The sequence below is a fragment of the Myxine glutinosa genome, chromosome 1, assembly GCF_964187855.1.
Source record: "Myxine glutinosa chromosome 1, kmMyxGlut1.1, whole genome shotgun sequence".
In the NCBI taxonomy this organism is placed as follows: domain Eukaryota; kingdom Metazoa; phylum Chordata; class Myxini; order Myxiniformes; family Myxinidae; genus Myxine; species Myxine glutinosa.
The window spans coordinates 374929774-374945923 of NC_136261.1; the positions used below are offsets into that span (position 1 = coordinate 374929774).

Here is a 16150-nt window from a genome sequence, read left to right on the forward strand (position 1 = left end):
GGCATGTAATCAAGGTGTGCTTCTTGGCATGACATGGTGTGCTTCTTCGTTTGGCATCAGTGTCCTTCTTGGTGTGTAATCAAGGTGTGCTTCTTGGCATGTTATCATGGTGTGCTTCTTTGTGTGTAATCAAGGTGTGCTTCTTGGCCTGGCATAATGGTGTGCTTCTTGGCGTGTAATCATGGTGTGCATCTTGGCATGTAATCAAGGTGTGCTTCTTGGCATGTAATCAAGGTGTGCTTCTTGGCATGTAATGAAGGTGTGCTTCTTGGCATGTAATGAAGGTGTGCTTCTTGGCATGTAATGAAGGTGTGCTTCTTGGCATGTAATGAAGGTGTGCTTCTTGGCATGTAATGAAGGTGTGCTTCTTGGCATGTAATGAAGGTGTGCTTCTTGGCATGTAATCATGGTGTGCTTCTTGGCATGACATGGTGTGCTTCTTCGTTTGGCATCAGTGTCCTTGGTGTGTAATCAAGGTGTGCTTCTTGGCATGTAATCATGGTTTGCTTCTTGGCGTGTAATCAAGGTGTGCTTAGCATGTAATCAAGGTGTGCTTATTGGCGTGGCATCATGGTGTGCATCTCGGCGTGTAATCAAGGTGTGCTTCTTGGCATGTAATCAAGGTGTGCTTCTTGGTTTGTCACGCCAAGAAGCACACCGTGATGCCATCAAGGTGTGCCTCTTGGCATGTAATCAAGGTGTGCTTCTTGGCATGTAATCATGTTGTGCTTCTTGGCGTTACAAGGCATCATGGTGTGCTTCTTTGCGTGGCATCCAGGCCATATTAAAACATTCATAGCATGATTTGAGGCCAAAACCTCGAGTGTGAAAAAACAATTAAACACTTTTGAAGGTGACAGGGGATGGGGGCAAGGGAGGGAGTTGGAGGGAGACTAGGGGGGGGGGGGGGTTGAGGTGTCTGGGCCCTAAAATGTTTGCTTGCTCTAACTGTCAATAATTCATTATACAAGGTCCGATAGAGCATTATCACAATGGTTTATTGTGTGTTTATGTCTGTGTATGTGTGTATTTTTGTGTTTATATTTTTGTGTTTGAGTGTTTTTGTGTGATTGTGTGTATGTATGTATTTTTGTGATTGTGTGTGTTTTTGTTGATATTTTTGTATTTGTGTGTATTTTTGTATGTAGTTTTGTTTGAGTAATTTTTGTTTTTGTGTGATTACGTGTGTATTTTTTGGTTTATGAGTTTTTGTTGTTGTGTGTTTTTGGGTTTGTGTATTTTTGTTTTTGTGTGTGTTTATGTGTTTTTATTTGTGTCTATTGTTATTGAAATAGGTGTTCGATCAATATGGTTTGGCTTTTTTTTTTTTTACCCGAATTGGAGAAAAAAAAATGATATTTTGGAGGTATGCACACTCGCCTCGGCTGTCTTGCCTAGGTTCGAGTTCCAACCCAACTATAAACTTCCATCCTGGCAATTCGCAGGCAGGGCGAGGTATCAATGGGTGTGCCGTCTCTCGGGTGGCCGTTAAGCTCGTCGTCCCATTAGTTGGCAAAGTGGAGGCAAGTTCCCAGCAATGATGCAACCAGCAGTCACAAAGCTGCATAGGAAATGCAGTTCGAAGGGATGACTGAAAATGACGACAACGTGGTGGTGAAGGCAACGGGCCTAACCACCAACCAAATTAGAAATCAGACCTTTATTGCTGAACCGGAATATTACACGTAACTCTTTACATCTCTGTTCTATAATCTATACCATCAGACGGATATGGACACAGTCGTACAGAGAATATTGAACCCCTTAATTGTTCATAGAGGGAAAACTTCGACACTTCGGATACTGCTTGCTGAACCTGCATTCAATTGTGACGTCATATATATATTTAAGTCTTGTTGCTATTGTGTCCATCACCATGGCGATAAACCGATTGAGCAAAATCCAAAGATCACAGTAAAGTTCCAATGCTCTCTGTGGAGAGACGGGCAGGCATACAAGATGAGCAAATTAGGTGTATTGAATGGCTTTTATTGAACCCAAATGACAGGAAAGTGGACTCTTGCATCATGTCAACAGATTTTGTTCTTTGCAAACGTAGCTCACAGCTTTGTTTATATACAAGGCATCTATACTTTAATAATTGCAATCACAGAATATACAACAGGTGCACACATTTCGAGCCGCACGAAGGGTGAGTTCTTGGCTACTTCTACCTTAAGGTTCCATCTATTTATGACGTCATCACAGGCTTCACACGGAATTCTTGAAAACAAACAAAATAAAAAACCACAGCAAGAAGAAGAAGAATTAAGATAATTTATTTTCGTTCATTTTGGTCCTTTCTGTGCTCAAGCAAGTTATCCTCCCACAAGGCCTTAAGGCAGACAGTGGCCTCGAGCATTATGATGTAATATTTATGGTCAAGTATAGCTGTGTGGATAATTTATTAAGCATAATTCGCACGTTCCGCTTGACTTTGCATCAAAAGGAAAAGCCTTTTGAGTTCTTTTTTCTTTATCACAAAACAAAATGGAACCTTTGTCCGACTCTTAGAACGCACGACCACTTTAAGAAGAGGGTTGTAAAGTTTATGGAGTCTTATAACGATGGCAGATTTGAGAAGGGGATCAAGGTCCGACAGGAAGGTGCGGAGGTAGCGTACTTTTTTTTGAGCTGTCTAGTCTGGGTTTGATTTCCGACCCGGTCATAACTTGTCGGATTGGACCTTCGCGGACCAGGCATTGTCCTGTGTGTCAATGGGCCACAACTCGGATCTTCGTCGGGTTAGTTGTTGTTTAGCCCCAGACGGTTCTCCCGAACAAGGCCGCTGCCGATCGATCTCCCAAGAGCGATCCAGAGAATCCGCCACATACAGGATGGTGTACCCTCACCTTCACGAAGTCAGGGCCACGACAGAGTTAGAGAGACAAGAGGGAAAGGGCCGGTCCATGGGGACCGATCGGTACTCTGAACATGACCGCGCTGCCCTGACGAATCTGGCTCTCGAACAAGATTTGGCCCCTGACTTGCGTTGGGGTGTATAACCACCATGAAGAGGCATCCCCAATAGTTGCCATCGAGTTAGTTGTTGTTTAGCCCCGGAAAGTTCTCTCGAACAAGCCTGCTGCTCTCAAACAAGATTTGGCCTCTGACTTGAGTTGGAGTGTGGTTCAGTGGATTTTATAGTCTTTTCGTGAAGAGTGGGCGAGTAATCAGCAGCACCCTCAACAAGTTACAACTATTCAAATGCCGAGCCTGGCCAGCCTAGACTTCGGACTGACCCTAACCTCATGGGGGTAACGGTGTGAGGAGGAGATGAGCAGAGCGTTGAAAATTCAAGTGTCGTGCAATGATGCATATTCTCCATTTGGTATCATCTCAAACAGTCTTTCGATAGGACATTTTAAAAGATGCCTTGCACTCATAAAATAACTCAACTTGTACGCCAGTTTTCCAGTTTTCACTTACTCACCGCAGGCAGGTTGGTGGTCTTTCTGTCTTCTACAGACTCCTTTCCGGCCTTGCTCCCACAGCTCTCTCTGGGCTCTGTCCCCCAAATATTCCTACAGGTCACACAAGATCTGCCTGCAACCCTCTTATGGTCAAACTGCCAAAATCAAGACTCTGCTCACCTTCACTCCTACATTCCTCTTTTTCTCCCGCCTCTGGAACAAACTCCCTCACTCTCTTCAATCCCACTCCTCCCTCCAGGTCTTTAAAACAGCTGTTCACCACCATCTCTTATCTCCCCCCATCCAAAACCTTGATCTTTTCTACCCCCCGCTAATTTCACCCCAGATCCACTTTTTTGAAATACCAACTTCTTTCCTAGAAGTCCTTGGTGTCCTTGTGTTTTATACTTCTCCCACCGCCCACTCCCTTCCCACGCCTCCTCCGCCCAAGCCCTCTCACTCCCACAGATCTCCCGATGTCCCTGCTCTCAAATGTTGTTTGTGCTTCGCCTTCTCTCCCCATCTTGCCTACTGCTCCCCTTATTATGTTTTGTGTCTGTTTGATTTTTTTTGTGTGATAAATGTTAGCTCTTTCACGAGCCTCGATCCTGTATACCCACTCCCCACCCCCTCGAAAAAAAAAAAAAAATTGTTCCCAATTAAAAAAAAAAGAAGCTACTTTTTTGTTGTTTCGAGAAATTCGCATAAACGGTCAATGTTCTCAATAAGATCCACAAGATGCTTAAATACAATTCTTACTTTAAACCTCTCATACATACCCATATATGCACAGGCAAGCTATCGAAATGGTATAGTACACTGTTCGACGGATGAAATGTTAGAATAAAGCACAAGGTACACTATATACATCCTACATTAAATACTGTATTAGTACAATCGGTCAGTATCAGCGCTCGTTACTGGATGTCTCTGATATATAATCTTCTGAGCCATTTCTACAGTGCGGATTCACCGTGGGGACCGGCAGCGCTGATGGAATATCTGATCTAATGCCAGAATCGGTGTATTCCCACATGTTTTGGGCCCAGACTGGACCAGAGTGAAAATGAACCATTGTCCGGACTTCCAAAGGTATGAATCTATTAACGGGCCAAATACTTGGCAGTATTTACGTTGCTGGATGAAATTAATACTTTTATGACGTTTCACCGCACCCTACAATTTGGCATGTATCCGCATAAAGGGTGCTGTTGCTTGCATAGAAGTTGCCAAGGGAACTAGACCTGTACTTATGAGTGCTGCGTCAAAATTGGTCTGTATAGTCCAATAAAGTTGAGGGGGTTAGAGGCCATCAGGCCAACTCGGATATTTTTCATGCACCGTGAAGAAATAGTGGAGAGACGGAGCAGAGGCTCAGTGACTCGATGCTGGATTGGTCCCCATGATGCACCGAACCCAAAACGCATTAATTCACATTTGGCGGGAAACTGGAATGGTGCGGCTTCAGGACAATGGGCAGCGAGTGGAAATCCAACCTCAATATATCACCTTCTTCGCTCTGGCTTCACCTCGATCGGCTGCTCACTTGTTTGAAAAGGATTGCGGGAAAAGTACTGCGCCGGAAAGAGTACGGAGCGTTGTGAAAATCAGTTTCCAGCCAATTCAAAAGAAATTTCCGATTAATGGAAGGCAACGATGCTCAGGTGTAACTTCATTATGCACAAATCTTTTCTGGTGAGAAATAAAACTGTTGTAAGAAACCTCTGTACACTATAGCTGGCCCCCTCTTCCCCATACATTCAAGCAACAAACCCCCTTCCACTCTCCCCACCCCAAATTATTGTTTCCTCCGTTATCAACTAAGCATGAGCACTGCACAAGATATTAAGTGATTGTGAAATAGCATTTGAGCCCATGAGAGGTAAACTGGGCTATCCCACATCCAAGGCCGAGTTGGGTCCCGAGCACCAACATGATCTTTCGAAGCTCGGCACAACTTTGGCCTTAATGTCAGTTTTAACTTAAGTAGTTTGAGGCCGATCTTTGTTCCATGGTGGGTCGAAAGGGAATTCTAAATGGGAATCTGAACTATGAAGCCCTTGGTCTCAGAAAGCGTGTCATGTTGGATAGCCCAGTTCACTTCTCGGTGGCTCAATCGGGGAATAGACGTTAACGAGGATAAACAAATAATTCCATTTAACAACACGCACAGCATTGTTTAAAACCTTTGAAAAAAAAAAAAAAAAAAAAAAGCAGCAACAAATCCTCAAAGAAACCCAAATGTCTGCTGTTCCCACAATACGATAGCTATGTTTCACATGCATAGCCTAAACTTATTAAATAAAAGACATTGCAGTTGCGTTTTTGCTCTGAAATCAGATTTTTCTCTTTTTTTTTTTCCTTTTCGGTCTGGCGAACCCTTTCCAAAGGTGTGTGGGTTGCGCTGTTCGAGACAAAAACGAAAAGTTACATTGAGCATGGATAAACAGTCAGAAAGTAAATGGAATAAAAACTTCGAGGAGTTTATACATTTTTGTGGAAAAACTGGGCCATTTTGGGGTCGTTCGTTACCAGCATGTCTACACACAGTGCCTGCACTGTAAGCCTTGTGTTAGCCTCGTTTACAGACTGAGGACAGAATGTGATACAGCCTGGTTTTTGGATGTTATGCAAACATGGCCAGGTTCATCCACAGCATGCAGTCCTGTGCCAAAGACGCAAACTTTGTTCATTGTCAAATGAGCTGTAACGATAGGAGACACAGGTAGAGAGTAGCTGGGTTCCCTCTCGATGTGCCCGAACCGCTGTATCGTTCTTGCCAGCAGTTTTGCGGAAAACCGTCAGTGCCCCTCCTGCAACCCTCTTGAGACCTCTCGCCACCATTCCTCAGCCTTACGTCTGCCTTGGCACAATATGGTGATGGTCACGTCGGTTGCGCTGCCGCTCTTTGGCCGACAAAAGCCTCAACTTGGCCATCGTTGCCGCAGTGCCCCGCAGCCTGCCTTGGATGTAGGAAGGACATGCCGGATAAGGCCTGTATCCAGAACGTGGAGTCAGAGAAGTGGCACTATCTCCATCGCCCGCCAGGACGCCACCGACTGCACTGGCGTGTAGAACTTTGAGGTGGAAACGTCCCAGCATGTGGCGGAAGTCATTTTCCTTTGCGAAGCAATGGTAGTGACCGGCATCATTCGGACGAACTTTGCGGATGAGTAGCCCCTGATCAGTCTGCACCACACGCTTGTTCCTCTTCACCTAAAAATTCCAGGAAGAAAGAGAAAATGCAAATTGACATGTCGATGTGTATAGCGTTTCACGCATAAGAGAAACAAAGTTGTGAAACTGTAACGTTTCTGATTCATACATAAAAACAAAGTTTCCTCCTTTGAATACCATCAGGAAAATTGGTGGCAGGAGTGGGATTTATACAATGAATAAAATCAAAAGTAAAATAAGGATACCAGGCCAAATGTCTGTGAAAACAAGAGCCGATCACTATCGGTTGGACAGCATCTCTGATTTGTTATTGCAAAATCATCAAACAGTTGAACTAGCAGAAAATATGCAACCTTGTGATGCAAGATGCAGTATAGATACACAACATGAGTTGCGAAAGCACTTTGTGGAAACTGTAAAAGTAAAGCCTACCCTGGTTTTTGTAAAAAAAAAAATTGTATGCAGAGTCGAGACTTGTGGAGCAAGGTCTCAAAATGGCCAACATTTTCTCATTCATTCATACTTTGACAAAAGATGTGCCCTCAAGTCCGATGGGACCTTCCTGGGAGGGCCGCGCAACACATGCCTGCAACGGATCACCGGACCCAGGCAGGCATTCTAATTTGGAGATAGTGACTTGGTATACAATCGTCAAGAATCATTTCTCTTCCATCAGCAATAATCAATTAAGGCTCATGTAAAGAAAACAAATAAACCCTTTTTAATTCACCGCACCGTTTCAACATCATTTGTTAGGTGAGTGTTCAAGCATCATGCACACATGTCGCAATTTGAAATACCAATGAGTTTCATGAAACACCATGGATGTCTTCCACAACGAAACATTCCTCTTCTTGAAAATAGGCGTATAGTACACATTTGCAGCATAAGGATCGTTTTGGGGAAACTGGCGTCCAATTTGACCCCTTTTCGCAGATATTATTTGGCCAATGATATTTAATGACAATTTCATGGCATTTCCTTGGAAAAATCGATTTTTTGATCAAATAATGGATAATTATACGCTACTCTGTTGAAAATTAATATCGTCGGCCAAGAATAGCAGCTCAATAGAGATGCATCATTGCACCGGCCCCATGTCCCGAAGCACCTGCTTCCCCATACAAGGGCATTCTCCCCCCTCCCCCCCATCCCTTCCTCCCAGGACTCCACCATCTACATTGGTGTGTAGAACGTTGAGGTTGAAACATGCCAGCATTAGGCGGAAGCCACTTTCCAAGTAACCGGAGTGAAGTAGGAAATCATAAGCCACATTCATGATGTTAGATTTATTTGTCATCATAGTACTGATGAACTAATCGGTGGGGGTGAAGGAGGAAAAGTAGTCTGTTCTGGGAATGAAGTATGCATGAGTATTTAGTCTTGTTCTCCAAACAAGTCCTGCACTCGGTGTGCTCATTTAATTAAATTCAGCAACACCACCAAGATAGCAAAATAGACTGACTTGAAAACATGTACCAAAGGGAATAATTGGCCATTACAACATGTTTTGGGTTATAACCGCTTTCATCAGCAGGGTGGTTGGACTTCAGTGTGTGGATCACAGCTTCCCAACCGAGAGATTGTTAGGGTCATGTTGGGGACCAACTTATAGGGGACCGAGTCAGGCTCTTTCTATAATCACTGTTACTTCGGGTTTCCCACCCACAAACTGTAATGTAATTTCCACATCCTACAAATGACCAAGGATGGGTGACATTTTCCGTAACTGAATAGATTTTCAAAATTTGTATGCTGGTTGGAGCTCAGTTTGTTAATGGAGGCACGTGCAGCTTCAGGGTCAATTATAAAACACTAAAATTCCTTATGACTCAATGTGGTCAACCTCATACTCGGCCAAGTGGAAAATTTGGAATCAAGTGATGACCGAAAGGCCTATTATTAAAAGATACAATTATATATTTTAAGCATCCACATTACAAAGTGGGATAGCCAGCTTAACAATCTGAAAGAAAATCAACATCCTTAATGGGGCAGCACCCCCTGTTGGAAATGTAACAGACAGCAGTTTGTAGTCGGATCTTGTTCTGCAATGTCAAAATCAAGGGGGAGGCAGACTCTACCTTCCGAGGAGGAAAATTGGTACATATGATATGTCACAGTGACACAGAAGAAATTCGAGGAAAGTGGTAGTAAGGGAGTGCATGACGATACGTGTGTCCACTCACCGGATTACGTCCCTCTACGCCAGCTTTATGGCTAAACCACTTGATCAAGGCCAGTGGTGAGCGTGAAGTGCAAACCATAAACGTGCTGCTACCTTCTACGGCATACTGCACCATTGCCGGAAACATCCTTTGCACTGCGTGATGAGGGAAGCGGGTGGGAGAGAAAACAAACAAGGATTAACTTTTAACATACATATCATACATATAATATAATATATATATATATATATATATATATATATATATATATATATATATATATATATAAACTCCACAGTACGAGCAGGGCGTCTCATTTGCTTCTTCCGTTGAACTTGGGGATGACTAGGAAGAAGACCTTTGTTGGTCGAAAGCTTGTCGAAAATTAAAGATAGACATCCTGAAGCTACGTCCGCGTCTGATTTAATCTCCCGATTATATTTATATATATATATATAAGATTGTGGGGTGGCGGGGGGAGAAGGTAGGCAATACCTTAGTCCAGGTATAATTGTATAGGTGGTGTGCTCCGACTGTCGTCAATAAGAAGAAACCCCATGTATCGTAAGTAAGAAATTCGTTTAGTCCGAACCCGGATGTCGTGAAAGCGCGTATAAGTGTCCCCTTGAGAGGAGTGGGGTTATGTTAATTAGTTAGGGATTATGGGTAATTAATCCCCTGTATGTAATTGCCTCTGTTATTTTTTCCTCTGTTCCTTATGGCAATGCAGCACACACACCTAGCAAGAAATTGTGCATTTATAACACTAAATAAAAGCTAACCGGGAACAAGACATTGAACAATACCGCTGGTTCTGCCAGCAGCCACATCACCACATCAAGCAGGCAGGCCCTTAAGGCCATGCCCCTAAGAACAGAGATTGTCCAGGACACCAATAGCGATGAGATGGCACTAACTGATAGGAGTGGGGACGCAGACGTCGTCGGATGATGTCAGAGCTTTGAGTACAAAGGAGTTGGAGGGCCGACATTATCTCTCTCATTTTCTGGGTTTGGTGACGAACGGTCATGTTCCCGACATTTTGTCTCTTTGGTTCGATCGCTCTCTCCGGGCTGGCCTCCATAGCGAACGATCACATATATGGTGCGCTCTTGAGCGAGGGACATTCATTGAGAATGAATGAATGAATGAATATCTCGCTCTGCTTCGGTCTTTGACAATGAACGGTCGGAGTTTACGAGCGCTCTAGGATTTCTCCCAGCTTGTGGACAGGAGGTGAACGATCGCCAATAAGCTCTTGCGTTGGAACATTGGTGCCGTGCAGCCACAGTTCGTAGCGCTCTTGTGTTGGGAGACGTGGGTGCTGGTGAGGCGGACGATGCGGACGAGCGCGGCTGAGTGAACGAGGGTGTGCTGAGGCCTACTTCCTGTCAGGGCCTGTGCCGCACCCGGATTGCGCGCTCGGGGCCTGGATGATTCCTGACGGGGTTCAGGAGCCGCTCAGAGCTAAGTGCCCCCCCCACACACACACATTTTTACTTTCATTCTTATATATTTCCCCTTGTGTTGTACACAAGTCAGTGTGGAGAGGTCCCGTTCATAAACCTTAATTTTATCGTGCATTCCTTTGTTACTGGTATTTCTTCAATAAATCCGGTATTTTTGTACATTTTAAATCTGTGGCAGCTTGGAATTAATTATCGCAGGTTCGAAGACATCTGGTGGACCCATGCAGGTAAGCGCTCGTGGCCCTTCCCCCATTCCCCCCCCCCAACCCCCATATGTATATATATATATACCCTGTTGGGTCACACAATCAAGATCTTATTAGTTGGACTTTAGCAAAGTGTCAAGAAGGTTGTTATTAGCTCAGATAAAGTCATAAATAAACAAAGCATATTAAAAATAAATAGTTTGTGTTGTAGGTTCCATACTCCACATGACACACACACCTTCAAACTTGAAGGCAAAGCTCAAACTGCGGCCCTCTCACTGCCAATGGGGGAACCCGCCATATGACACCCGATTGCTCCAAACAGTTATTTCATATTTTAACAAAAAATTTATGGACTATTGAAAGGCTTGGGGTATATTGGCCTGATGAAACCCACTGGAAAGCGGGTGGAATGTCACCCAAGACCAGTTCTGCTCTTGCCGGGTTTATTGACATTATCAGGGTAGATCTAGTTACTTTTCCAGATCCCATAAATGGGGTCTGATCTCCCTTGTAGGGTGTGACCAGTTAACTCTAGGGAGAGCTTCTTCTCCACTCTGACGAGGGCCAGCATGCCCAGATGTTCCTTCTCCAGGGTGGACTGGTCTATAAAATTGAGAATTAAATTATCTTCCAGGTATTGACTGCAGTACTTTCCTACAGAGATTTAGGGGGCTGTAGCTCTGCTAAGCTCAAACCTAATAGGCTGAGTCGATGCAAATGTTTAGCCCCTCCAACCTGAAAGACATCACTAAATGTCATGGGCATGCTCAAACCACCACTACACCCCCAATTCTGGATGGCTTCCATGGAGTTACTCAGGTCTTTTTGAAGACCGGGATTTAAAAGGGCACACGTAAAGGAAATCGGAACTGCCGACCAGGTTTCACCCTTATTTGGGCTCATCAGGATGGCATACCGCAAAAGCATTTACTTGTAATCAAAACAAAGTCGGCTTTTTATTGAAATTCGCCCTAAACAAGGCTGAGATCCATTAAATATCAAGGGCCACAGAGAAAAGGAAGAAGAGGAAAAACTGGCAAAACCTTCACCTAGTCCTGAAACAAGAGAAGCTCTTCACAGGACCACTGTGCAGGAAGGGATAACTAGCCCAGGTGGAAAAATACATTTCCTACCCCCAATGAGTGTTTTTTAGGATATACCAGCTCGGTAATAGATGGCAGTTGACTCCCAAAGGGGAGCTCATCCACCCTTTGTCAGGTGCTGGTTTTAGTCCTTGCAGAGTGGAAATCCATCATGCTGGAAAGCCAAACACTATTTTACACAATGAAACTGGTGGACAAGCTCGACGAAAAAAGGATCCAGAACAAAGAGACTGGCAGGGTATCACAGTCACCCTCCATACTAGCTAAGCCAGTGAAGGGTGTCCGGTTAGTCGACGACAACCCGTCCATGTGGCACGTAGCACTGGATTACATGTCTCAAAATACTGATGTGACTGGTAAATTATGAATTAAACTCCCTAACTTGGTGAAGCAGTAAGGCGAAGATCGGGTATGTATGGATGGATGTATATATATATATACACATGTATAGTTATATACTTTATTTTCTCCCAGGTAAAAACAAAGAATAATCTTCATAGTTTGAGGATAGTATTCAGCTCAACCAGTCAGCCCGGTGCAGTGGAAATCCCCTTACATGGCAAGTTTATTTGCAATCCATCATGCTGGAAAGCCAAACACTATTTTATACAATGAATCTGGTGGGCAAGCTCGACGAGAAAAAAGGATCTGGAATAAAGAGACTGGGAGAAGATGCTATAAATATGATGGATTAAGGGAAGTGTGACATTGCCAGGTGGAGAGTTATTGTGAATGCCAGCTCAGCTCATAAAGAAACAAGTGGTGAGTAGTAGCTCATAAAATTTTTGCCAAGTCTTCGAGATTTTCATTTTTTTCTGTTTGCTTGAAGTTATGAAACAAAATCGCCCAAACAGATTGCAAGACCTTGTGAATCAACAGCAAAACCAATCATTGAAAGATGTAAACCCATTTTTGCACTTCTTGAGAGAAGACAAATTTGTGCAATGCCAATTGTGTCGTCTGTTTTGCAGTTTTATCATCACGTCCGTTGTTGTTATGTTTATTATATACTGTATAATACGGACACATGCAAGTGGAATTTGTATGTTCTCCTCTTCCTCCCTAGCCTTTTCCCTGTTATATCCACCAACAACCAGAGCATTCTGCACATGGACAAGGGGCCAGGTGCAAATCGGCAACCATGCGCATCTCGTCAGGAATTCCATTCAGCGCAGCATGGATTATCGCTAAATCAGATTGTGCAATTCTAGCTTGAAGCAGAAAGCTAGCGATGGGAAGATTCACTGCTTTCCATTATATTTGCCAAATCCGCAAGACATGGTCAATATGCGGCCATCACAATATCCGACCAATAGATATTTCCCGTTTCTCACAGCTTGAATTTTGGTGGATTTGAATAAATCTTCAAAATCAAGAAGGAAAAATCAATTTTGAGTGTCCAATGTAAAGATAAACTATTGTCTAATCCCTGTCCAGTGACTGAGTGTTCTGTTCTGCGTGGAGGAACACGAATAGACCAAGATGGAGTCATCAAGAAAAACCTGGATGGGATTCGGGTTTCCACTGTCATTCCTCTACCCTCAAACCCATCCAGGCGCAGCCAAGTGAACCTAACATAAACTCTAATTTATTCAGGGTGCCGGCATCAACTGTCCTTTTCCTGAAAGACACCATGGGATCTGTAACGTCCACCAATGACCAGTGCTGGCAGACGTGTCTTCCAGCCTTCCAATGGATGGCGTGAAACACCAGGATGACGGTTTATAGCCGGTTCGGAATTCAAACCCAGGTTAGACAGCTCAGAGACATGCGTGCTTAGGCCTAGGCTATCCTGCCAAACAAGCTTATCAATAGAGCAACAATATCTAAGCAGTATTGAGTTCCACACAGACACATTACAAAGGCAAATCAAATTTTCGTGGAAAATAAGGATTGGATCACCTGCTGATGGGCAAGCTTTCCGATACCGGCAGCCTATCGACCATGGCATGTTAGTAAACGAGGGGGAACTTCACACGCACATTGCATGTTCTGGTGATAGAAACAAATCACTACCCAGGAGAGAACGTGGACAGGAAAGCCCAAAACAAATCTCTAGAATTGTACGGAACCTCAAGCAAATGTCAGACGTGTCCATAGCAAAGGGTTGGGGAGCACCTTTTATCAAGCCTCGGATTTTCAGGTTATGCCCGAAGTTCAATTCAATACTAAACTCACTCCTTTGCTGGAACGACCTGTTGACGCCAAATATAAATGCATTCCATGCGGTTTGAACAAACCTGCAAATATTGAGGTTCAAGAAAAACTTTTTTTCTGGACCTTCATCCTGATGTAATGAAATATCTGCAGTGAAGTTAAACGCAGCGAATTGAATAGGTCAAAGTTAATGAATCTCGCTTTCCTGAATGTTTATCTTTTGCTTCCGGATGATGTGGATGAACCTTCAAATGAAAGGTCAAACATCCGAGAATCTTTTAAAAGAAGAATGATGAAACCTTTTAAAATTATTTTTTAAATCTACATTATACTCCAATGCTTAAGCTTGCAATGGGAAATCAAATAAAGTGCAACAACCATGGATGGAATGAGGTGCACGAGTTAGGTTGCCTCACTTTTGTGGTTGTCTTCTTGACATTGGGTGTTGGGGTTTCCATGCCTGATGTCCTGCCGCCGGGTGCGTCTGCAGAAGAGAAGCGTAACTAAAAACCTGGAAGCCCCGAAGCTGCGGAAATACCAACAACAACAACAACAACCACAACAGACGTACCGTTTGGTAGTTGGGAAATACTTTGAGCATTGCTTTCCATCCCAGGCACAGTAGGGGTCTCGCGCGAGACAGCAGTCTGCGCACGCTGTGCCGTAGATGTTGCAGCGATGAAGAGAGACCTGTGCTACACCAGCAGAGGAGCTGACATAGATTTGTTGCTGCAAAGAACAGGCAAGAGCTTCGTTCATTAAAAAAAACTCGATGGTATTCATTTTTCTTTGATCCACAATGGCTGCAGACCACGTGACTGACGACATCATAAATTTGCATTCTCTAATATAATTGTTGCGTAGATCACGTTCAATAAATTTCAAACCGATTGGACTAAGCATTGTACTTATCAAACTATGACGTCATCATCAATCACACTTATTACCCATGCAGAGTTCTTTACAATGAGCCACGTTTAATTTTTCCCCCCTTTTTTTTTCTTCCATTTTTCCATTTTTCCCAGTTTATTTTTTTTTTCCATGGAGTGGTTTCGGAGATATGGAGGTGCAAAGTTTTTCCAGGATGGAGCCCATGCCGGATCTGCATTGGGACCTGAACCAAAGTCTAATCGGCTTGTTCGTGTCACCTAACCAACTCGTCCACCAAGTTTAATCATAACTCATCCATAACTTTTTTTAATATCATATTATATATCGACCTATGGCGTCATAATTATCAATATGAAATGTACAGGAGGAGGCGTTCCTGTGGTGAAAATTTCGTGTTCATCAGACCAACGGTTGCAGAGAAAATGAATTTTTAAAATGCAGACGCACATATGCATGTACACACGCCACACGTCTGGACGCAAGCGATCACTTAACCCTGCTTTTCACTTATCGAGTGCAGGGTAATAACAATAACAACAAACACCTCCAAGAATATGTAAACGTGTCCACACCTCGTGACACTCAAGGAATGTGGATTCAATTTATATCCGATTCAGAACCGAGCCGCAATGCCAAGTTAAACTGGATCTCTTTTAAAGTAGGTCAAACTATGTGGATATCTCATCGGATTTGTGCCCTTTAATCAGCGCTTTAAAGCCAAGACCATTTTGAGGTTGTCTCTTCTTTCCAAGTGATGCAAGATTTGTGGATGCGCTTCGGGTATGGCACAAAGGCTTTGCGGATAAGGTGTGGCCTGGCCATCTTTACGTACCTCACCATTCGCTATCAACATTTACAGGGCCAGGCTCACTTACAAAGCCTCTTTTGAGGCCTTCGTAAAGCAGATGGAGGAAATCAACACACGTCGAAAAGTTCACTTAATCAAACCGTCCCCTGATTGCAGGACAATGCTCATGTGGATTCTATCATTTTTACAGATCAAAAACATTACCAAGGAGAATCAGGTTACTCTTACCCGTTTGGAGGAGATCTTCATAGACAAGATTGGTGTCGACGGCTGTGAAGAGTGGGAACAAATCAGACGTTTCACAATATAAAGAGGGTTATTTAACGAGAAGAGAAAAACTCGATAACTGTGTGGGCTGGGTTCAAACTCACCTTGAAAACCTGAAGCTCTTCAAGCAATACATCCTCCGTGTTCAAACCTTCCTTTTGAAGAACCATTATCTTCTGCACCGTTCCCACATCTGCGTGATGCAAGGACGTTTTTGAGAGTAAACGAGTCGTTCAATATCTGCATGCCCGTTTGGAGTCGTTCAATAAACGAGAACGGCACCGGTAGAGCACACACTGTCAGGCTGAACAGTTTGTGGTTTCTATCCTACTGATAGGCCGGATCTGCATTCGGACCTGAACCAAAGTCTAATTGGCTTGTTCTTGTCACCGAACCAACTCGTCCACCAAGTTTAGTCATATCTCGTCCATAACTTTTTAAAAATATCATTTATATATCACTTTTCACCCGATCTCTCAATGGTGAAG

General features: G+C 43.6%; 1 protein-coding gene across 2 annotated transcripts in view; it reads right to left on the reverse strand.

Moving 5' to 3' along the window:
- Window positions 1-4955: 4955 nt before the first annotated feature.
- LOC137415573 (semaphorin-3F) overlaps window positions 4956-16150 on the reverse strand; it is a 199538-nt gene continuing 188343 nt past the window's right edge. For both annotated transcript variants that reach the window (XM_068101184.2, XM_068101177.2), the window contains exons 13-18: window positions 15767-15855; window positions 15624-15665; window positions 14268-14425; window positions 14113-14180; window positions 8780-8913; window positions 4956-6629 (exon numbers count right to left, since the gene is read on the reverse strand). In XM_068101184.2, the coding sequence (XP_067957285.1) occupies window positions 6267-6629; window positions 8780-8913; window positions 14113-14180; window positions 14268-14425; window positions 15624-15665; window positions 15767-15855 (854 nt within the window). In that variant the 3' untranslated portion in view covers window positions 4956-6266. The remainder of the gene's footprint in view (window positions 6630-8779; window positions 8914-14112; window positions 14181-14267; window positions 14426-15623; window positions 15666-15766; window positions 15856-16150) is intronic.